General features: G+C 50.0%; 1 protein-coding gene across 9 annotated transcripts in view; it reads right to left on the bottom strand.

Moving 5' to 3' along the window:
* Nucleotides 1-1,658: 1,658 nt before the first annotated feature.
* Nucleotides 1,659-24,359, bottom strand: part of Hk1 (hexokinase 1) — a 111,066-nt gene continuing 88,365 nt past the window's right edge. For 7 of the 9 annotated variants that reach the window (XM_006513243.4, XM_006513245.3, XM_006513244.3 and 4 more), the window contains 10 exons: nucleotides 22,964-23,197; nucleotides 19,152-19,456; nucleotides 17,505-17,653; nucleotides 17,083-17,202; nucleotides 14,615-14,710; nucleotides 13,837-13,936; nucleotides 8,485-8,668; nucleotides 7,251-7,406; nucleotides 4,393-4,626; nucleotides 1,905-2,860 (listed from right to left, as the gene is read on the bottom strand). In XM_006513243.4, the coding sequence (XP_006513306.1) occupies nucleotides 2,713-2,860; nucleotides 4,393-4,626; nucleotides 7,251-7,406; nucleotides 8,485-8,668; nucleotides 13,837-13,936; nucleotides 14,615-14,710; nucleotides 17,083-17,202; nucleotides 17,505-17,653; nucleotides 19,152-19,456; nucleotides 22,964-23,197 (1,726 nt within the window). In that variant the 3' untranslated portion in view covers nucleotides 1,905-2,712. Of the gene's footprint in view, nucleotides 2,861-4,392; nucleotides 4,627-7,250; nucleotides 7,407-8,484; nucleotides 8,669-13,836; nucleotides 13,937-14,614; nucleotides 14,711-17,082; nucleotides 17,203-17,504; nucleotides 17,654-19,151; nucleotides 19,457-22,963; nucleotides 23,198-24,359 lie in introns of all 9 variants that reach the window. The other 2 variants (NM_010438.3, NM_001146100.1) reach the window with 1 other exon arrangement.

Consider the following 24,359-nt stretch of genomic DNA (forward strand, 5'->3'; position numbering starts at 1 on the left):
CTGGGGACTTCAGGAAAGCCAAGACCAAATCTTAGTTACTCTCAGCTGATGGCCATTTACCAGGGAGAAAATGAATCTTATATTACCTTTCTCCAGAGATTAAAGAAGGCTGTTGGAACACATGTTGATGCAATACCAGAGCTCTTGGAGGTCTCCAAAAGGAGACTCCCTGACAGTCAGATATTCATAGAGAATTGTACAAGCCATTGCAGAGTTATTTCTTTAATCCAACTACTCGAGAGGCAGAGGCAGAGGCAGAGGCAGTTCTGTGAGTTCGAGGCCAGTCTGGTCTACAGAATGAAATCTAGACAACCAGAACCACATGATGAGACCCTGTCTTTAAAAAAAAAAAATCAGCAAAAACCAAAAATCCTTTTGCAGAATCTGGTGGCTGAGCCAGTGAGATCCTAGACCAGTTGTTCCAGACTAAAAACCTCAGTGTATTGTAAACTTGACCAGGACAGGGAAAGGAAAAAGGACACACAACATATGGACTTGTTAATAAGCTGTTAATGAGCATTGTCCAAGGAGCGGGCATGGTATCTTGAGGGCATGCTATCTCTGTGGACAGCCAGGGAACTTCCTGAAGGAATGCCCCAAGGACAGCTAGACAGGTGTCTTAGTTAGGGTTTTACTGCTGTAAACAGATAGCATGACCGAGACAACTCTTATAAGGACAACATTTAATTGGGGCTGGCTTACAAGTTTAGAGGTTCAGTCCATTATCATCAAGGTGGGAGCATGGCAGCATCCAGGCAGGCATGGTGCAGGAGGAGCTGAGAGTTCTACATCTTCATCTGAAGGCTGCTAGAAGAATACTGACTTCCAGACAGCTGGGGTGAGGGTCTTAAAGCCCATGCCTACATCAGGGCCACACCTCCAAATAGTGCCGAGCATATAGAAACCATCACAAAAGGCAACTGAGGGTGTTCCTCTGGGTAATGATCTTCCAAAGAATATGGATTCCTGGCTTTGCACAACTGGCGAGTTCTGTTCCCTTCACCATCATCAACTAGAGTTTTTGTTCACCTGTAGGCCACCGAGTGGGATGGTCTCTCTCGGAATTTTACTGTAGCCTCCCCTGAACTAACTTCAGAACTCTGTCTCATGAGAGTATTCTGTCTGCCTGCCTGCCTGCCTGTCTCTCTGTCACATACCCACACACAGAGTCCATTCCCCTCTAACCTGTCCCTTCTCAGCATCTGCCAGTCTCTGAGAAGGATGGACTGAAAGGGTCTTAGAGGAACATAGATAGGCAGGGAAAGGAAAGGCGGGCTCCCTGAAATGGCAGCTTCTAGTTCCCAGAAAACATTGCCAGGGGGAAGGCGTGAGGGTGGATAACTAAAAAGGACCAACAGGGAGAAGGGCTAGGGCCCAGCAGCTCTTCAGAATACCCAAGCCAGACAGACCTTGAAAACCCCTGGACAGCTCTCCAACACCCTTGTTACACAAGGCTGTATTGTCTTCTCACTAACCCAGTAAGCCCCAGAAGGTCAAGTTCACTGCTCCCAAACAAGTAAAGAGCACAGACAACCATTTCCAGGCCGTGAGGCTGGGGCTTAGGATGGAAGCACATGACAGGTGCTGGGACATCAGGTCAGGCCAAAGGCGACTGTGTGATGTTTTGAAATAAAGAAGCCCTTGTCTGAACCAACTCTGGGGACTGGAGATTTATTTTTATTGCTTCATTTCATTTGGGATGGGCTCACATGTTGGATAGGCCTGCCTGAAACTATGTAGCCAAGGAGGGACTTGAACTCACTCCTCCATTTCCCAAGTGCTGGGACTATAGGCATACCTGGGGAGCTTTGAAGCTTTCTCCCCACCCAGGAGTCCATAAAGCCCCTAGCGTGGCTGTCACCATATGCTAAGCCCTTGCCCCCACCCCAAGGAAACACCACTCCGACTTTTGAATCAGTACAAAGTTTACTAGACATACGACAATGGCTCACTAAAGCGATGGGAGATTCCAGTGATGGCGTTGTTTTGTGGGTTGGTTCTTCCTAGCAAGATGGAGACAAGATGTTTTCCCCACAGGACTGCCCACCTAAGCGTACCCCTACCACCACCACCATCACGAGACAAAACAAAATGCAAGACTGTCAATAATGTGGCTAGGACTGGCTCCACGGACGGACAGACAACTCAGTGGCATTGATACATCCAAATGGGATGGCAGGCTGCGGCGGGTGCAGGGAGGGGGAAGGGAACAGCAGTGCCATGTTCACACTCGCCCTTCAGGCCACGCCCCTGTGGGCAGGAGTCCGGCAGTGTCTGCTGGTGATAACACACTTCACACGGGGGTGGGGGGAAGGAGGGAGGCGACTCCACAGATGGGCTTGGAAGGGCCCAGAAGACAGTCCAAGAGGGGGGTCGCTCTTTCCTGGCTGGACGCCTGCGGTAGACGTGGGTGCCACTACGTTCACGCTTGGGCAATGCATGGCCAGGTCGAACTTGAATCATGCAAAGTGGCAGGGCAGGGATGAGGGGTCCAGGCGAGAGATCAGATCATCAACAGCACGCGCTCCGGGTGGTATTCTATGTGATGCTCCGTTACTGCAGTCCCCTTCCTCCCTCTGCGGCAGAGTGGGTGCCGGCGCTGGGTCTCCCAGCGGAGCTTGCTGGGTGGAACACGGGGGCGGTGTGTGGTCGTCGGTTCTAGAGAGGAGTGCTGGAAGGGTGGCGGGCTGGGGGCTGGGAGGATCCTGGCTCTTAGGCGTTCGTAGGGTCTCCTCTGAGCCGCACGCCCACAGCTGTGATAAGGGCGGCCCCCTTGCCGCTGCCGTCTTCAGACAGGAGGAAGGACACGGTACACTTTGGTGACAGTTCCTTCACTGTTTGGTGCATGATTCTGGAGAAGCTGCAAAGGCGAAAGACGTGGGGAGAAGGTCAGAGGAGGAAGATGAGGCTCGAGAACCGGGGGTTGACTGAAATTAGGAAGATGTGCTAGAGAAAGGGTGAGCGGGGGCCTGCAAACACAGCTCACTCAGCTGGTAGAGCGCCTGCCTCAGCATGCAGGAGGCCCAGGCCGCTGAATCTGAGTCCCAGAACTAGGGAGGTGGAGGCAAGGAAGACCATGCATTCAAGGTGTCCCACAGTTATATATAAAGTTTGAGGCTAGCCTGAGCTACATGACTCTGCCTCAAAAATACACAACAACAAAAAAACTGTATAAAAAAACTGTCATAACATGGCTAAGACTGATACATGATACTCGATTCACATAATTTCTAGTCCAGTCAGGAGCTGGAATCTATGAAGTATGGCAGTCCAGAGTAGCTTAACTCTCTCAGATGCCTGGCTTATGTTGTACTTCGGGGAGAATCCAGAGCTTCATGCATAGAGGCAAGTGCTCAACCCACTGAGCCACGTTCCTGATGGGCACAGCTTCTAAGTGATAGCTCCACACCATAGCCACAAGGTAAATGGGTAAATGTCTCCGGGGCACTGGGTCAGACTGTAGCCCGGTTTGGCTGAGATGGTGTCTGGTAGCTAATAGTGTTCTTCTTACTGGTAAGGGGGTGTGGTTGCTAATTTTGGCTGTCAACTTGACTGCATCTGGAATTAACTAAAATCCAAGCATTCAGGGCACACCTGTGTGGGATTTTTCTTGCCTGGATGATTTGAAGGGGCGGAGAAGAGTGCCCTAAATCTGGGCCAACCTTCTGGTGACAGCTCACAGAAAAGGACATACATGCAAGGAAGCTTTTGCTTTTTTGCCTGTTTCCTGCCCTCACTCCCATTGGCAAGCTCATCTACCCTGTTGCGGGGGCATCCCTTCTCACTGATACCCAAGATGACTACTTCGGGATTCCAATGCAGACAGAAGACGTCCAGCCTCATGGATTGAACAACTATAAGATTCTTGGCCTTTCTGTTGGGAGGCAGCCATTGTTGGACTAGCTGGAATGATGGATCTACTTTGAATATAGATTCATTCTGTCAGGTCCCTTCCTCTATAGAATGCTAACCAATGCACAGGGTTTCTGTTCAGATGTGGTCACTGTCCCTAAGACCCTAGCTTTGAGCGGGCTCAAGTACAGGGCTTATGATTCTGATAAAAACATTTCTCCCTGCCACAGAGCCCGGGCCTACCCTGCTCCTGTTCTGCCTCGTTCTGAATTTCCTTTTACCAAGCACAGCTGGCCAGTGCACACACTTATAGCACAAACATACACACACCTCAGAGGGCCAAAGGGAAGCAGGGAGAGTTTCACTCCTGCAGGCTGGCCCAGCTGAAGCCCTCCTCTGGCTCCCCAAAGTACTAGGGCTACTCACCGTCTCAGGCTCCTGTCTCCAAATGCCCCAGGCTACTATGCCTCCGTGAGGAACTGTGCCGACACCCTGTGACCCTCAACCAACTCCCCAGCCAAGAGAGGAAGCCACACTCACTGTGGATGGAGTTTGTAGAGCGTCCCGTCCACGCCCACGGTTACATTCAGGTGGTCTAGGCCTCTGTTCTCTCGGATCTTTTCCACCACGGCGGCCATGCCGGCACCACACAGCTGGGCCGCCCGCTTGGACACCACCCCACACACGGTCTTGACCAGGATACTGTCGTCGCACGTGCTGTTTAGACCCAGCTGCTGAAGGATGGCCCGCACCTGGAGCAGCGCTAATCGGTCACTGTGGAGCACAAAAGCCCAGTGAGCTGGATGGAGCAGGCCCATGGAACCCTTGGAACAAGGACCGGTCCAAAGCATTCTGCTTGTCTATGAATGGCATCCCAGGGGTTTATTCCCCTTCTAAATAGATTAAATTAAAAGAATACACACACACACACACATTTGTAGGTAGGTGTGTCTATGTATACGCCACAGGTACCCATAGAGGCCAGAGGAGGGTGTCAGATCCCCTGGATCTGGAGCTATATGAAGCTGTGACTTGCCTGATTGTGCGAGCTGACAATCACACTGTGAACTTCAGAAGGGGTGAGAGCCATCTCTCCTGTCTTCGGCTTCTAATTGTGTATGTCTGTGTGCATGAGTTACAGGTTCCTGCGGCAGCCAGAGGTGTCAGATCCCCTGGAGCTCGAGGTACAGGTGGCTGTGAGCAGCCTGAATGAAGTGCTAGGAACCAAACTCAGGCTCTCCGCAAGAGCTGTGAGTGCTCTTAACCAATGAGCAATAATCTCTCTGGCTCACCGATTCAAACCAGTGGCTCTTTTTCTTTTTCTTTTTTTAAGATTTATTTATTATTATACATAAGTACACTGCAGCTGTCTTCAGACACCCCAGAAGAGGGCGTCAGATCTCACTACAGATGGTTGTGAGCCACCATGTGGTTGCTGGGAATTGAACTCAGGACCTTTGGAAGAGCAGTCAGTGCTCTTACCCGCTGAGCCATCTCGCCAGCCCTAAACCAGTGATTCTTTTTTTTTTTTGTTTTGTTTTGTTTTTTTTTTTTTTTTTTGTGTGTGTGTGTGTGTGTGTGTGTGTATGTGTGTGTCTAAACCAGTGATTCTTAACCCCGTGGATTGTGACTCCTTGGAAGTCTAATGACCCTTCCATGGGTGTCACTTAAAACCATCAGTAAACACAGGTATTTACCCTATGATTCATAACAGTAGCAAAATTACAGTTTTGAGGGAGCAATGAAAATAATTTTATGGTTGGGGGGGTCACCACAACATGAGGGACTGTATTAAAGGGTTGCAGCATTAGGAAGACTGAAGACTGTTTTGGTTTTTGGTGGTGGTGGTGGTGTTTTTTATGACAGGGTTCCTCTGTGTAGCCCTGGCTGTCCTGGAACTTACTCTGTAGTCCAGGCTGGCCTGGATCTCATTGATCTGCCTGCTTCTGCCTCCAGAGTGCTGGGATTAGAGGCGTGTACCACATGCTAGACTACAGAAATTAAAGCTGAAAAATTTTAAAACTTTTCCTAATCCCAGTGACCCCAGGGAATGCCATTACATTCTTTTCTCCCCCTCTTCTTCCTCTTCTGTTGGAGAGAGAGGGCTGTCCAAGGTGACCTAGAGGCTCACCGGCTTCCCGCCTCACCTCGCCGCCCAGCTAGAAGAGATCACTTTGAAACTATAATTTCCTAAGGACAACAGCAGGGCTGGGAGGTGGCTCAGTGGGGACAGCACTGGTTATGAAAGTCCAATGAACTAAATCTGATGCCAGAAGCACCCCTACAGCAAGAGGAGAGGCTAGCCGAGGGATCGGCCTTCTCTCTTAGCCAGGAGAAAGGAAACCTCTGACTGACACATGTCACACACACACACACACACACACACACACACACACACACGAAGTAATTTTTTAATGCCCTTTGTCACCACACCTTGGCTTAATTTGCATTATTCTACGTCAGCCAAGATGACGTTTGTTCCCTTAAGGGTCATATGAGCGACCTAGTGTACCCCAGGACTTTCCCTTCTCCTAGTAAATTGAAAGAGCTGAGATAAGACTGGCTAGCCTTTCTCAAAGACTTGTGTGTGTGCAATTGTACACACACTGCATGTACGAAGTCACTACAAGATCTCAAATAGCCAAGGCTAGCCCCAAATTCACCACGTAGATGAGTTGGGCCTATAACTCCAGATCCTCTGGCCTGTAACCCTTACGTCAAGCTTTCATCATGCCCAAGAGGAGGAAATGGAAAACTTAGGCATTCTTGGAAGCACAGTCGAGGGTAGGGAGGCTCACGGGGTCGGAACTGTTGGGATCTGCGTCCCCAGCCCCCACCATGCTTCTGCCTCTTGTCACACGCAAAGCAAATGTTTTTCTCAGTGTACTATTTGTCGCCCCCCCCCCAATACCAATCTTTAAAAGGCCTTACAGAACCTATGGAGCTCTGGTTTGTTCTGTCTTTGCCATTAAGCTGTTAGAAACTGGCAGCTTACGTGAGGATGCTGGGGATGGCAAATGGGAGTGGCCGTTTGGGAAAACAATATGGTGGTTCCTCAGGAAACTGAAAAGGGAATTACCACAGGTCCCAGCCAGTCCACTTGTGAGTATATACATAAGAGACACGACAGCAGGGACCAAACAGATGTTTACTCCCCAACCCCCCCCCCCATGTTCAGAGAGTCATTTAAGGGAACCACCCAAGCTGCCAGACAGTAGCAGATGCGGGAAAACAAAACGTGATAGGTCCATCCAATGGAATATTACTCAGCCCTAAAAAGGGAGGACCCAAAGTGGATGAGCCTCAAAAATACTCTGCGAAGTGAAGTACTCTCGACACGAGTTTGGAGTTCGCCGAAAGCAAAATGGTGCTCAGAAACTCCTCCCCTCCCTGCTCACCTCTCGATCTGAGAGAGAAACTTGGTCTCGAAGATGCCTCGGGTCTTGAGTGGCTCAGAGATCTGTCCCCGGAAGAGGAAGCCTTTCTTGGTGAAGTCAATCAGGATGTTACGGACGATCTCACCCAGGTACATTCCACTGATCATCTTCTCAAACCTGAGTGGAGAGGAAGGGAGGGCACTGAGCAGAAGGACCACTCGCCCTGGGACCAACAGCCACTCCGGACCTATGACGGCCAGCCAAGGGTATGATCTCGGTCACATACCTGTCCTGTGCCTCCCCGAGCATGCTGACAGGGGCTAAGAAGCCCTCTACCCTCCCCACACTGATGCCCCCTGCAGTCACAGAAAGCCGTGCTAGGTGGCCTCGTTGGTTGTCTTTGCCTGGTCCATTCCACTCCGCTCTCAGCCATGAGCCACACCCCAGAGAGGGTCACCCCAGACTGTCACTCTTCCAGGCCCAGGCTCTCTCTCACCTCACCCTTCTACAGAGCACACACAAGGCTCCCTTCTCTCTCTCTCTCTCTTGCCACCACCACAGTGACTCCTGGTCCTGAGAAGACGGGGAACGAGTGCCTTGCCTAGACCCCAGCCCAGCACAGTACAACGCCCTCAGCAGTTCCAGACTAAGCAAAAAATATCTCAGTGGAGTCTTAAATGGACAGAGAGAAAGTTCTTTGGTTTTTGTATTCATATATTGATGGTTTTGGTTGGTTGGTTGGTTGGTTGGTTGGCTTTTGATGGTTTTGTGGTTAACAGCATGGGGCAAGTCTGGTGAGCCCCAACACTTTCAAGATTAAACTGAAGCCAATTTATTTTCCAAAGGACATAACTCAGATCATCTCGTCCAGGCTATGCCAATGAATAAGAACCGTACTGGAAGACTGGAACGGTCACCTCATTGCTAAGTGGCTACTGTTCTTTCAGAACCAACATGACCTGAGTTGCAAAACTTTGAGCAGCCACAAGGGGGCGCAGGATCTTGTAGTGAGAAGAGAGTCTACCTCACCCACTGAAGTCCTCAAAGGTAAGAGACCTTTGAGGCATGGCTAAACTCCTTCAGTCCCCAAAGGGCAAACTAGGCAGCATGTCCACTGTCACAGTCACTTCTAGGAATAATCCTACCCCATACCAGGAATCAAAAACCCACTTATAACAAAGGGATGGGCTTCCAAGCCCCTGTGCAGCCATAGAATCCAGCCAACCCACTCACGGGCACCCAACAGGCTGATTACCTTTGTTTCCCACTGTTTAGAGAATATTCGTCCACCACTTTGTCGAAGTCTGTTCTGATGTCGTCCAGACAGCCGTTGTCACCAAAGGCACCCCATTCCATATTGATGCACATCTGGCCCTGGTTCCCCTCCACCATCTCCACGTTTTTCATCTCCTCCATGTAGCAGGCATTGCTGCCAGTCCCTAAAACATGGGGACAGAAGGAAATGATGGGGCTGGCACCAGGGGCTTCACACCTGGGGTTCACACTGGGGGAGAGGCTTCGCACTCAGGAAGGGTCCTCACACCCTTCATATCTGGGGGGCTTCATACGGGGAGATGAACACATGGTGGGGTAGGGGGGCTTCACACCGGGAGCTCTGATGCGCAGGGCAAGGGTTGCTTACAATTTTTAAATTAGTTGTCATACACACACAGATTTGGATTAAGTATACCCCCTCTCTTCCAGTCCCTCCCCCATCCTCTATCACTTTTTCCCTCTCAACTCTCTGTGGTGCCATCTAAACACGCCCACTGAGCACAGCTGATGCTGCCTGCATGTGGGCTAGGACCCGGTACTGGAGCACAGGGAGGTTTTCTCAGGGTCCCCATCTCCAGAGAAAACTGAAACCCTGACTCTCGTCCCCCCAGCAGCCATCAGGTGCAGTGCCGGCCAATAGCTCCTCAGCTAGTGGTGGGATCGTGACCCTCCTGCCCCTCGACTATGCTGGGATCTTGTCTGCCTTGATCTTGCACAGGATCTGCCTGCAGTCAGAGCCTCCGATTTCATGTGTGCAACTGCCCTGTCATGTGTGCAAAGATCCTTTTTTTTTAGACTAGCCAACCACCTCTGGCTCTTATAACCATCTGCCCCGTCTTCCACAATGATCCTTGATCCTTGGCAAAAAGGGACTGAGTTACTTGCATTCTATCAACTGAACTACATCCCCAGCCCTCACCAGTGTGTATATGGGTGAGGTATACATACATACATACATACATACATACATACATACATACACATACATTATATATGTGTGCATATATGCATACATATATTTATGTTTGGTTTATGAGATAGGGCTTCTCTGTATAGCTTTAGCTGTCCTGGAATTCACTCTGTAGACCAGGCTGGCCGAAAATTCAGAGATCTACCTGCCTCTGCCTCCCGAGTGCTGGGATTAAAGGTGTGCACCACCATTACTCAATCTCTCTCTCTCTCTCTCTCTCTCTCTCTCTCTCTCTCTCTCTCTCTCTCTCTCTCTCTCCCTCCCTCCCTCTCTCCCTCCCTCCCTCCCTCCCCGACCTTTAAAATGTACATTTGGTGTTTGCGCTATGTCTGGGTAAGCAGGTTGGATTCACTGGAATTTGAGTTACAGACAGTTGTGAGCTGCCATGAGGTTGCTGGGAATTGAACTCTGGTCCTCTGGAAGAGCAGCCAACGCTCATAACCACTGAGCCATCTCTCCAGCCCTATAGAGTTTTGGTTGTTTTTTGTTGTTTTTGTTGATTGTTTTTGAGACAAGGTTTCTCTGTGTAGCCTTGGCTGTCCTGGAACTTGATTTGTAGACTAAGCTGGACTCAAACTCACAGAGATCCACCTGCTTCTGCCCCGCTCCCCCCCCACCCCCAGCCCCCAAATGCTGGGATTAAAGGCATGGACCACTACCGTCCAGCTGGGTGTATTTCTTGAAAACAAACAAAACATTTGGTTTTTCCATTGTATCTGGGTACTTACGTTTAAATGGCAAATCTGAGGTAAACGACAAAGAGGGGTGGGTTGGTTGATCTTTAAAACAAACCCTAGCCGGCTGGGTACTTACTATGTTGACTAGGTTGGCCTTGAACTTGCAGCAATCCTCAAGTGTCCACCATTTTGCCTAAAGCCTAACCTGTTGGCCTGTGCAGGGCTATATTTATGTTGCTATACGCTCTTACAACAGAGGAATGTATTGCTACACGCGTGCACGACAGTCTGTGGTACCAGCAAGGCAACGAGCCGCTGAGCAGAAAGGTGGGAAAGTCCCAGCACTTTGAAGCTTGCTGACTAGATGTAGTCACAAGAAGCAAATGAGCAGCGCTTGTGCTCGCACGTGTGCGCGCACACACACACACACACACACACACACACACACACACAGTAGCTAGGAGACTGTCTACTTTTGTCCTTCCACCATTCACTTCTTCTTCTTTCTTTTTTTTTTTTTTTTTTTTTTCGAGACAGGGTTTCTCTGTGTAGCCCTGGCTGTCCTGGAACTCACTTTGTAGACCAGGCTGGCCTCGAACTCAGAAATCCGCCTGCCTCTGCCTCTCAAGTGCTGGGATTAAAGGCGTGCACCACATCGCCTGGTTGCTCATTCACTTCTTGTGACTACATCTAGTCAGCAAGCTTGGAAGTGCTGGGACTTTCCCACCTTTCTGCTCAGGGGCTCCTTGCCTTGCTGAGCAAGCGGCTCCTTGCTGGTACCACAGACTGTTGTAGTCAGGGTTACCACTGCTGTGCTGAAACCACCAACACCAAAGCAACTTGGTGAAGAAAGGGTTTATTTGGCTTATGCTTCCCCATCGCTGTTCATCACTGAGGGAACTCGGGACAGTAACTCAGACAGGGCAGGAACCTGGAGGCAGGAGCTGATGCAGAGGCCATGGAGGGATGCTGCTTACTAGCTTGTTCCCCATGGTTTGCTCAGCCTGATTTCTTATAGAACCCAGGGCCACCAGCCCAGGGATGGCACCACTCACAACGGGCTGGGCCCTTCCTGCATCAATCACTGGTTAAGAAAATGCCCTAGAGGCCTGACTGCAGCCCATCTTACCAGAGGCATTTTCTCAGTTGAGGTTCCGTCCTCTGATGCCTCTAGCCTGTGTCAAATTGACATAAAACATAAAGCCAGACAATACACTGACACCATAGGAGATCTGCTGCTTCTAAGACAAGGAGAATTCCTCTGGGTGGCGTGTGGCTCCCAGGAAGCCTCTGGTTTCCATGTTTAACCTCCCTAGAGCATATCTTACACAGTATCCCCTAAGACTGGGAAGGAGCACCGGTTGGTGCTGTTTTAGCCCACAAGGGGCTGTGGACACAAAATGGGAGGTACATTTTCATAGCAGACTAGTTATTTTAAAACTGTGGTGTATGGAATCAGAATTCACCTTGCAGGGGAGTTCAGTTCTGTTCCTCTACTGTGCAGTGAACCTGGGGTCTGGGCTCAGGCCAGGAGGCTTGGAAGCAGGCACCTTTAGCCACTGAGATCCCGGCTGCTAGCCCTGCCACACAGTCCACTGAGGTCCCCGTTCCCAGCCTAGCATACGGCAGTTTTAACGTCGTGACCTCTGGCTTGTGGTCACTGAGCTTGTCCTACTGCATAGACTGAAAACTCAATCAAGGGGGCATTCCCACAGATGCCCTGGAGCCTGCACTCATGAAGATCTTTGCTAGGTCTCAGAGAAACCCAGGACAAGTCTCACCCAGTACCCGTGGCTCCTCCCACACTTCTCACCCCGCCCCCTACCCATAACCACCTCCTCTCCCCCCAAGCTTTTCTTTCTTATATATAATTCAGCCATCTTGTCCACTGAGCACACTCTCTCTCCTCTCCCCCGCCCTCTCCTCTCCCCCTCTCCTCCCTCCTCCCTCCCCCTACCTCTCTCTCCTCCCTCCCTCCCTTCTCCTCTCCCCTCTGGCTCTCCCCCAACCCCCTCCACTTCTGCTCTCCTGGCCCAGTGTCTTCTGCTAGCCCTGTTCAGTCTGGCCCCTTCCAGATGCCTCTGGCTGAAGTCTCCCTCACCTCTACAATAAAGCCTTCTCAGCAACCAGGCAACCACTTCTGACACTGTAACAAGACCTGCAGGGATATGAGTGAGCTTTCCCTCCATTCAAGGGAATGGCTCCCCACCCTCCCCTACCACTGGATTGTTTCTGGTTTCTCTGTTCCCTTCTACCCAAAGTACAAACAAGGAGGAAAAAAAGGAGCCCTGGAAATAGAAGACACAAAGAAAGCCAATATATGTAAACTGTATTCCCTGGCCATAAGAATTTTAAACAAAGAGGTCGGTTGATGGAGGCAAGAAAAAGCTGGCTGAATCCTGGCACCAGCTCCCCTCATAGGGCAGGAAGGTGAGGCCTGGCCTCTAAGAGAATATGCCCAGTCACGCTGGGTTTGCAGGTCTCACCTACGCCCATCCACAGGCAAAAGGCTGGGCTGGGCAAGGCTCGGTGGTGAATGCTTTGCCAAAAGGAAGAAAGGTATAAAATCTCTGGGGCAGAAGCCAAATACCTTTCAGATAGATGTGCTTCCTGATTTTCTATTTCAACAGTTGTTTCAAGTAGCTTAATAACAAATACAAAGGCTTTCCCCAGTACAGAGGGCAGCCTGTGTGAGTAGCATCCTGATCTTCAGATGCTGGAAATGATCTTGAGGCGGCAGTGACATTTCAAGATGTCCTATAAGTGCTTGCAGGTATTAGTGACTGAGAAAGTGTTTGGGGAGTGCAGTGGTTAACGTGAACTGTCAACCTGACACAACTTAGAATCACCCTGGGAAGAGAGTCTCAATGAGGGACTGTCTGCATTGGGTGGAAAGAGCATCTTATGTGAATTGAAGACCCAGCCCACTGTGGGCAGCACCATCCCCTAGGCAAGGGTCCTAACTGGGTAAGAGGGGGGAAAAATCAAGTTGAGCATAAGTGAATCTGTACATTCATTTCTTTCTACTCTATAATGTGACTAGTTGTCTCAAGTTCTTGCCTATTTGTAACCTGGAACCGGCAGCCAGAATAAACCCTTTCTCCCCTAGGTTGCTTCTGTTAGGCTATTTTATTATATCAGCAGGTGGAGGTGAGGACCAACATCCAACATCCATGGTTGCTCTTGGACCTCCATAGGCACTGTGTGGCACACACACATACAGTTTAATCCTCTTGAGGTGTAGACCTCACAAGACGACAACCTACAGGGTTGGGGTCACTTAGACAGTGGCTACAGACGATGAATGGTCCCCAGGAGCACAGTGGCCCTTCCAAGTTAAACATGGTCAGGAGTGGAGATGGTCTCTACTTCCTTTTTAGCCCTTGAGTTTGCAGCTCTGAGGCTCTTGCGCATGGTCTGGTTCCAGGCACCCCACTCCATCTACCCAGGACACATGAGCTTTTTTTTGTGCCTCATTCCTAGAGAGCTTCCTGACTGACGGTCCAATCCTAACGGATTTGTAGCATGCTGGGGTGTAGCCTGCCTTTATACAGAATTCTAGAGGAGGTAAAAATGGTACCCAAGATCAACCATTCCCCCACTAAAGACTGAGCTGTTGGGTTTGTACCACAGAGGGAACGCCAACATCCCCTTCCTGGAGAAGAGACCCTTTTACGGTACTTACCCACGATGAGTCCAATCTCACAAGAAGGTTCTTCATAAGCACAAGTCATCATGGTGCCCACGGTGTCGTTGACCACAGCCACCACATCCAGGTCAAATTCCTTTGAAAAGAAGGGGACAGGGATGTAGGGAAGGGTCAGCTGGGCCTGGCTTGAATCCGGCTAGTCCAGGCTGTGGACTGGACACTTCTGGGAAGCAGGGTTGGTTTCCTGACTGAGTTCGATAACTTGACACAGAGTAGCAATACTGTCTATAAGTCTATTCCAGCCAACAGGGCCATCCATGCCCGACGGTGCTTGCACTCTGAAATGCCTGGCAGTTCCCGGCTGTATGGGCCCTCAGGAACTTTCCATTGTTCCATCCCTATGAGTCATGATTTTACCTCTCTTTGGGTGTACCATCCTTTTCACATGTGCACACACACACACACACACACACACACACACACACACAGCACATGTGTGTAGGTCAAATGATAAACCACAGGAAAGGATTCTCTCACTCCACCACATGGGTCCTAGAAACTAAACTCAGGCCCTCGGGCTTGGTGGCAGGCTGTCAAGCCAGCTCACCAGCCCATATTACCATCCCTTAATGATACAAAACTGACAAATGTCACTTGACCGCCTGGCAGTGACTGGGGCGGGCGTGGGGACAGGGACACTTCCAAATCGCATGCTCCTGTGGTGTTCCAATTCTTCACAAAAAAAGCAAGCTTAATTTTTGTACCCTCCCCCGCCCCACGCAAGGCAAAAATTATCTTAAAAGGATTAAGTTACCTCTCTCCTTTTTACAGCATCCCTCAGTAAAGTGGCTACATCGTGACCCACACAGTCGGTGGCTTTGAATCCCTTTGTCCACGTGATCAAGATTCCCTAAAACAGGAAAGGCACCCAAAGAGTTTAGGTGAGTAACCTTCAGGTCACTTTTCAGTCAGGAGAATGTGACACCCTACCTCCCGGGCAATAACCACAGAGGCTGTAAAGCAAGAGTGGAATCCTGTGGGCTGGCCCCTCCCACCATCTTCACAGACATCTGCTTTCTAAACCCACTTCACAGATGGAGAAATGGAGGCACATAAGGTTGGCTTATTTAAAGGAATGCAAAAATTCAGTAACAGTGTTACTTTATAGGCCGACTTTAGGCTTCACAGGTCTGAAGTTATACACTGCTGGGGGAAAATGCCACAAGTGTGCGTGTGCATCTGTTTCATACCTGGAATCTCAGCACTTGAGAGACTGAAGCAAGAAATCATCTGTTAGTTCAAGACCAGCCTGGGGTACTTAAGTTAAGTTTTAGGCTAGCCTGAGCTATATAATGAGATCTTATAAAAAAAAAATCAGACCTGCAATAAACAAGAGTTTAGGAGCAGAGATGTAGCTCAGTTGGTAGAGGGTTTGCCCAGAGAACACAGAGCCCTGGCTTTGATCTCCAGCACTGCACAAATCAGGTGTGATAGTAGGCACTCAGAATCCCAACCCATGGGAGGAAGAGGCAGGAGGATTAGAAATGATGGGCCATCCTTGGCCACACAAGGAATCTGTGTGACAGATTCCCAGCCTGGGCAACATAAGCCCCAGCCTTTAAAAAAATGTTTAGAGAGAGTCAACTGATGTTAGATGTATGTGTCTGTGTGCCGTGTCTATGTGTCCATGTATATGTGTGTGTGTGTGCGTGTGTGTGTGTGTGTGTGTGTGTGTGTGCATGCACTTCCCTCCTTTTGATGTTGCTTGTCTGGAATTATTCAATCCCTGTTTTCATGGCTGTAGACAACCTCCTTAGGTTGGAGCTTTTCTGTTGACACCACCTTACTTAGCTCTCCCGGGGCTGCCAATCAGCCCTTAAACCATCCCCTCGGGCCCCTCCCTGGCCGTGTCTCCACTTGCGCCATGCAGGGCTGCCTGCAGATCTTCCAGACAGGCTGGCTCCTCCCTCAGTGACTCAGCATCACCTTCTCGCTCTCTGCACACAGTATGCCCACCCAGGCCTGGCCCTTCCCGCACAGTGGCAGAGTGCTGGTACGTGCCTCTGACTCTGGCACTGCCATAGGAAACCCCTAAGGACAGAGATTGTAAATGGATGGAAAAAAAAAGAAACAAGAAATAAGAGGAGAAGGATATATGCCTACTCCGAAAGTGTGGAGACGATTTTTATAGTAGACACAGGGAGAAAGCAGGCAGAGGAAGGAGCCCAGGCTAAACATGGCAAGTTGACTTAGGCAGGACCAAGAAAAGAGACAGGGAGGGAGAGCAAGAGAGGAGTCACCATCCAAAAAAGGAGCCTAGTATAACCAAAAGGACTGAGAAATATAGAAATCAGGGCGAGGGGGGGTGGGGAGCAGAAGCCCAGCCCCCAGGAGGTTCAGGGTAGGGGTTGGAAGAAAAGTGTGGGAGGAGCCACAGCTACAGAGTGAGACTTGTCCTGTGTTGAACCCTAACAGAAACCTTCCACCTGTACCCACACCTTAGTTCCAGCAGTGGGGGAGAGCCACGCCCATCTGGGACCCTTTTCATCCCATAGATTGAGCAAGCATTTACTACAGGTCTGTTCTAACAGGGCACTGCCCCAGGGCCTATAGGCATCCAGCACCTTGCTGTACTAGCAGCCACAAGGAAAGCTGCCAAGGGCTTGAGGATGTAGCTAGCTGGCAGAGTGCTTGCCTAGCATGGGCAAAGCTTTAGGTGCCACTCCCCAGTACACAAAAACCCCCGGTGTGGAGGAGGACGCAGTGGTGTCAGAAGAGAAGGCTGTGGCTACAGAGCAAGTTGGAAGGTGGCCTGGGATAAGGGAGTGGAGGGAAAATGGGGTTGAGGAGGAACGAAAGAAGCAAAGACCTGGCGAGCTCCTAAGACGCGTGCAAAGCTCTATACTGAAAGTTATTCTTTGTGCCCGGAGGCCCCAGGGGTTCTCAAAAGTCATGGCTCCAGTGTTTTTGTTTGTTTCGGCTTCTTGAGACAGAGTTTCTCTGTGTAGCCCTGGCTGTCCTAGAACTCACTCTGTAGGCCAGGCTGGCTTCAAACTCAGAAATCAGCCTGCCTCTGCCTCCCAAGTGCTGGGATTAAAGGTGTGCACTGCCGCTGCCACCTAGCAAACAACGGCTCAAGAGTACAGGTCTTAGGGACATTCTGGAGAGAGGGACCCATGAGACATGTAAGGCTGTCCCAGACATCCAGGGATACCCGCGAGGTCGAAGGAAACCCTAGCCAAAGGAACTCAACACTGTCAGGTCCACAGGAAAGACACTCACGCAATCTAGGCTCGTCTGCTTGCAGGGAAACGAGAAGGTGAAGCCCAGAGGCATCCGGGGGCCTTTGATCCCCATGTAGTCCAGGAAGTCGGAGATGCAGGAGACAATGTGATCAAACAGCTGGAAGAGAAAAGGGATGGACTAGCCGGGCTCTCTTTGGTTTCACAATTTTAGCATGTACACACACACACACACACACACAAACACACACACACACACACACACACACACACACACATAAACAGTTTTCTTTAGGAACTCCCCAGTCACTGGAGTATCACGGGCTCAAAGGGTCTGATGCTTTAGGGGCACAGCTACAATGTTATGTGGCAGACACGGGTTATCTCATGACCACCAGTGCCATCATTGGCCAGGTGTGGGATTCACCCTGCACAGGCCTGCATGCGCCGGGCCCACCTTACCTCATCCCCGGTGCCCTGCATGATTTCCAGGGGAATGGAGTAGATCTTGTTGTGCATCTCCACTGTTCTCTTTTTCCCACTACGGATCTTTACCAGTAGGACTCGGAAATTCGTTCCTCCGAGATCCAAGGCCAGGAAGTCACCATGCTCTGTCACCGGGAAGAACACAGAGAAAAAGCCTCAAACGGCTGCGTGCATCTTAGTGGCCAGTAACCCCCCAGACCGGCCCCCTCCGGCATTACGGAGATGACTGTAAATGAATGGTTCCTGTGGTATACAGCACGGTCTAGGCTCTGAGTCACAAGCTGGGCTGGCATCAGAATGGTGGCCCCAGAAGGGAACCACTAGGCACAATGAACTTCACTGTCACTTAAAAGCCTGACAACCGTACCTTCATTTTAGTGACCCTCATATAAAAATGCATAATTTGTATCAATGTATGAATCTAAAAATGATCACAGCCTCCCCTCCCTCTTTGCAATGTGGGTGTATGGTTGTTTTTGTTGTTATTGTTGCTATTGTTATTGTTTTGAGACAGGGTCTGTGTAGCTGTGGCTGTCCCAGGAACTCATTCTGACTTTGAACTCAGAGATCTGCCTGCCTCTGCCCGCCTCTGCCTGCCTCCCGAGTGCTGGGATTAAAGGTGCGTGCGCCCCCATTCAGCTTGGACCTATGGCTCTTGTCATTGAAAACAATGGAAGAACCTGCTTCTCTTCTTTTTGGATTCTGGAACCCAAAGGGAAGTGGCATAGGCAAAGCTGGGCCAGCCCTGGCCTCGGCCTCCAGATTCTGCTTCTGTCCAGCAGCAGAGCACAGTGACCCATGGGTGGGAAACCCAAGGCCAGCTATATCGGGTATATAGTAAAGACTGAGAGGGTGGCTTCTCAGCTGACCCCCAGCAGAGGTCAGCAGACCCTGGCCTGGATTAGCAGAATCCCACAGCTGACCCACTGACCCACTGAACAGTGGTTGGTTTATAGCACTAAAATTGAGAAATCCCTGGTCCACTTCTGCCTCACCAAGCAGCGGCTCATGGAGGTGAAGGTGTGTCTTCTATCCCAGACAGTTGGTATTCTGAGGCTCCACCTAAGAATCTCTTCAGTGTCACCATGGAGCTAGGCTCAGTGAGGGTCGCGGATGCTTCTCCGACCAGCCCAGGTATACAAAGCCCCAGGTCACACATACCCTGACACTACTTAAAAGATGAGGACCATGTGAATTCTTCTGTTGTTTCATCTCATGTAGCCCAGGCTGGCCTCGAACTCACAATGTAGCTGAGGCTGGCCTTCAACTCTAGAGCCTCCTGAGTGCTCAGAGTACAGGTGTGTACTGCCCTGCAAGCTTCCCATTTTCCATTTCTAACACGGTTTTACAAAGAGCACCAGCCTGGGAAGTCCCACTAGGAAAACTGAAGTGCTCTAAGTCCCCAAACACACACACACACACACACACACACACACACACACACACACACACACACACACACACAAACTGCACTGGGTTGGGTAAGATTCCAGCTCTTGTAAAACTAGACATGGCCAATCCAACAGCATCCTCAAGAGGGTTCTAATATGTCCCTTATCCAACCCCATCTCTACCCCACCCTCTTCCTGGGATAGAGGTGTGGCAGCCCCAACAAGCCCTCACCAGTCCCATCTGGGATGCTCCGAACATAAGAAGGCAGCATTTTGACCGTAGCTCTGCTGTTGGTCTCCTTTCTCAGCCCCATTTCCATCTCTGACCGCAGCTTCTTCTTCACCTCCATCAGTGCCTGCTTGCTGAGGCGGAAGTGGGACAGGGTTTCCTCAATCTGCCGGTGCTGCTCGGCCAGGCGGTAGGCCACAGCGGTCACCATGGCGGCTCCCTTGCCACTGCCACTCTCCGAGAGGAGGAACCGGACGTCCGAGTCAGGCACCAGGCGCCTCAGGGTCTTGTGGAACCGCCGGGAATACCTGAGGGAGAAGGTGGCAGTGGGTGAGCCACAAGGGCTGGACCAGGCTACATACTTGGGCCAGGTTCGAACTCTCCTGTCAGAACGCTTTGATTCCATTCTGCTACTGCTCTTTGCTTATGCAGCCTCTATGTACATGCCATAGAAACAATGCATGAAATACAAAAAAAAAAAAATTACCTAAAACTGCTTATAACAATAACAACAAAAAAAGAGAGGAAGGGACCCTGATATAGCAGCCTCGTATGAGGCTATGCCAGTGCCTGGCAAATACAGAAGTGGATGCTCACAGTCATCTATAGGATGGAACACAGGGCCCCCAATGGAGGAGCTAGAGAAAGCACCCAAGGAGCTGAAGGAGTCTGCAACCCTATAGGTGGAACAACAATATGAACTAACCAGTACCCCCAGAGCTCATGTCTCTAGCTGCATATGTAGCAGAAGATGGCCTAGTCGGCCATCACTGGGAAGAGAGGCCCCTTGGTCTTGCAAACTTTATATGCCCCAGTATAGGGGAACGCCAGGGCCAAGAAGTGGGAGCGGGTGGGTAGGGGAGGGTATAGGGAACTTTCAGGATAGCATTTGAAATGTATAAAAAGAAAATATCTAAAAAAAAAAAAAAAAAATTCGAGGGCCCAAACCATCTTTGTGTGAGGCAGAATCACTTGCTAACTCCAGACCAACCTGGGCTACAGAGTCAGTTCTAAGCCAGCAGGAGCTGCATAGCAAGACTTTGCTCAAGGGAGGGGAGATATGGGGGGGGGTGCTTTCGGAGGGGGAAGTGGGGACAACATCTGAAATGTAAATAGATAAAAATAACCAATTAGGAGAGAGAATGAGAGAGAGAGAGAGAGAGAGAGAGAGAGAGGGAGAGAGACTTTGCTTCAAATGATCAAAAAGGGGGTCTATCAAGGCTATATTACAGCCCTGTACCACAGGGGCCAGAGGCAAGCACTTCAGAGTCAGACCCAAGGACAAGGGCAAATGCTGAGGCAAGTGACCTTGAGCCAGTACTGACCTTGGACTCCAGGAAGACCAGAGTCTGGCTGAGGGTGGGGCTGGGAAATGAATGGGTTTAGTGAGGAACCACACATGAATGAAGGAGCCAGGCTCAATAACCTTTTTTGTGTGGTTTTGTTTACTTCGCTTTTTTTGTTTGTTTGTTTTTCATTTGGATCTTCCTCTTTTCTAGAAGAAAAGCTTAGGCCAGTGTGAGACAGAGCCTGTGGTCTACATTATGGATGGCCACAGGCCAAAGGAAACAGGAAAAGCCATTTCCCCAAAAGACCAACAGTCACTGCCTCCAAGGGACGGGTCAAGAATGGCTTCTATTCTTTTTGAAACTCTTGAAAATGGCCTCGAATTTCTAGTAATTCTGAAATGAGGAAACACCTGTTCCGAGTTATTCTTTGTTTTTGAGCATGCGCACGCTCCTGGATGGGTGCACATGAGTAAGGTATACATACATGAGCTCACATGTGAGCACAGGCGTGGAGGACACGGTTAATATCAGGCATCTTTCTTAATCGCGCCACACCTTATTTTTAAAGATAGGGTCTCTCCTGAATCTAGGGCTCCCCAACAGGCTAGACTTGCTGGCCAGCAGGCCCCAGAGATCTACCCTCCCCCGGGATTACAGGTGCACGCTGTTACACTTGTCTTGGGTTCTAGGGAAGTGCATCCCGTGTTCCAACTTGTATAACCTGCACTTTCCTGACTGAGCAGTCACCCCGGGTCAGAGTTACTCTTTAAAATGTGAAGGTGTGGGCGCTGGAGAGATGGCTCAGTGGTTAAGAGCACATGGTGCTCTTCCAGAGGTCCTGAGTTCAATTCCCAGCAACCACCCGTAACTACGGTTCCAGGAGATTCAACAGACAAGTGTGTAGGCAAAACACTAATGCACGTAAAATAATAAGTTCTTAAAAGAAGGTGAAGGTGCAAACAGAAGAGAAGTAGTTTTGGAGCATGGATGACCCTAACACCACCAGACTGTATCCTGAGGACTCGCTATGGTGATAGAGCTGGTGTCGTGTGTATTTGATTTACCGCCTAGAGATGTTTTGTTTTGCTTGGATTTTTTAGACAAGGGCCTCACTAGTTACACCAGTTTTAATATGATATTATACACCTTTAGGCTTTCTTGTCGGAAAAAAAAAATAGCCAAGAATTCCACAGAAAAAGCTGCATGCAGTTGCATAGACCCGTGGTCCCAGCTACTCGACAGCTGAGGCAAAAGGATTACTTGAAGCCTACAAGTTTCAGGGACAGCTTGGCCAACATAATGAGACTTTGCTTCTTAAGGGGACCAAAAAGAAAGGGGAAGGATAAAGAAAGGAATGGTTAATTTTCTCTTTCAAGTATCTTTTAAATATATATGTGTATATATTTAATATATATAAATAATATATAATATATATGTATATATGTACATATATACATATATTTATTATACACTCATACACACACACACAAAACTGTGAACTTGGAAGCTGGCATCACCCAGCTAGCCTACTGCTAGCCCCTTGGCATCCAGGAACTACTTCAATGCATGTATTTGTGCAAGTGTCCCAGTGTGAAGGCTGAGAATCTGCAAATACGAGCTTCGGTCTTGCACTCACACAAAACCCAGTGCCATGGTCAGAGATCGTTAAACCTCAGCAAAGACTCAGGATTTGCTTTCATTTCAGAAGTTTCAGTCACTTTGTCAATGGCCGGGGAGACTTTCTGAAGCTTGGAAGGGCCAACACCATGAGCAAGCAAGAAGGCAGCCCAGCACTTGGGAGGCAGAGGCAGGCGGATTTTTGAGTTCGAGGCCAGCCTGGTCTACAAAGTGAGTTCCAGGACAGCCAGGGCTATACAGAGAAACCCTCTCTCAAAAAAAATAAAAATAAAAAAGGAAGGCAGCTCAGTAGAGAAGCCTGTCCCAGTCTGTAAAGACCCCTCATGATGACGCTATCTCTGGCTCTCAGACGGCAAGAGCCGACATGGGCCCATTTGAAGCAGCAATGTCTGAGGCTGACGGATTATATCGGAAGCTTCTGAAACAATGGATGCGACCGGTCATGGCAGCACACACCTGGAGGCAGAGGCCAGAAGATCAGGAGTTCAAAGCCAACCTCTGCTATACAGCAGGTTTGGGGCCAGCCTGGGCTACATCAGACACTGTCTCAACAACAACAACAATTAACAATCACCAAAAAAAATGAGGAATACCTATGACCAAGTTCCAGTTCTAACAGGGTAAACGGATACAATGCAACCTAGCTGTAGGGACACTACACCTCACGTTCCTGTCTGAAGAAACTTCTGTCTCGCCTTGGGAGATAAGAGACCAAAGCGGACTGCAGAAGCAACATGTGAGAAGGCGCTGGAGTGAGGCGTCCAAGATGAGCAACTCTTAGCCTTGTTTCCCAGGTGTTTCTTCCCAAACCGTACCCTGAGCACGCAAGTCTGCCTTCTGGAGAGGGCCTTGGCCTCAGATGGGGGGATTAATGCACGGAGGACTCACTGTGGGTGCATCTTGTAGAGAGAACCGTCTACGCCAACTGTGGTCCGCAGCCTGGGCGTGCCCTTATTGTCCCGCAGGCGGTTCAAGATGGCACCGAGCGTGGCAGCCACCAGGTTGGCTGATCGGAAGGAGACGATCGTGCATACGTGCTGGACCGATACGCAGTCATCGTGAGACGGCTCCACTCCCAGGCGGGTCAAGATTTCCTTGGCATTTTGAACGCCTTCCTTATCCCTGGGAGGTGGGTGAGAGTAAGATATCAAAATTTAAGAGTTCAAGCTCACGGCAGGCTGTGGAGAGTGCCAGAATCGGGAAGCAAAGCTGGGGAAGGCAGAACCCATGGCACGGCCTGGTGTGGGTGCAGCTCTGTGAAATGCCTGAGGTGGGGTTCTTGCAGGAGAGAGATCTGGCTGGTGGAAAATGCTACCAGGCCAGGTACCTCATGCCAGGCCTTGGAAAGGGGAGACCGCACACGTGGCCTGTGAGCAGGTGGAGAAAGAGCTGGTTTTTTTACCTGGGGGTTAATTAACATAACATGAGGGGATCCTCTCCCCATGGAGCGTTCCGAGTTGCTTACACAAACGTACCAATGTTGTCTGTAAAATTCTAATCTTCTGCCTATGAGTCTTGCGTATCTTTTGTTGGTTTCATTCAGAGGTACTGTATGGCTCTGTTGTTCTTATACATGGTTAGTCTTAAAAATCTTTCTCAGGTCTGTTTGTCTGTCTGTCCATCTGTCTGTCCCACACCCCTTTGGCATTGTAGTTCTCAGTAACCAAAGACCCAGTGGCAGAAACAGGCCAAGATGAAGAAGGCAGGCACTTTCCTGACTCACTTTCGCCATTGACTCATTTTCGCCAATGACTGTAAAGTTAAGTTACAGCACACACACACACACACACACACACACACACACAAACGGAATCTTGGGACCGAAGGAGAATGACCCGATAACAAACTCCAACACGCAGTGTGGGCAGAGAATAAATCGGGGGGAAAAGCCCTCAGCCACCCAGCAGCCTCTTTAGCCACAGAGATGGCTGTGCATATGACTGTCAGAGCCGAAGTGAATGAAGCTCCGCCAACCGGAGGTAAATACCCAGGACCAGAGGGCACACTGGCAGTCGACGCATGTGGGGACTGGTGGCACAGAGCAGCCTCACGGCTTTCTGTCTCTGCTGATGGCCTTCCACGGCTGTGGGAAGCCTCCAGAAGCAGGACTAGAGCCCACTGAGACACAGCAGCCACCCGCAGCAAGGGGCTCATATAGACTGCACCATGCTGTGCACCTCTCAGAGTCGAGATGGTGGCTCCTGAGCATCCTATGGGATGCCAGAGGGCAGAGGGCAGGATGCTGCCTAAACTCTGACTTTATCTATGAACCAGTGTTTGGGGA

Source organism: Mus musculus, chromosome 10 (genome assembly GCF_000001635.26).
Source record: "Mus musculus strain C57BL/6J chromosome 10, GRCm38.p6 C57BL/6J".
Classification (NCBI taxonomy): domain Eukaryota; kingdom Metazoa; phylum Chordata; class Mammalia; order Rodentia; family Muridae; genus Mus; species Mus musculus.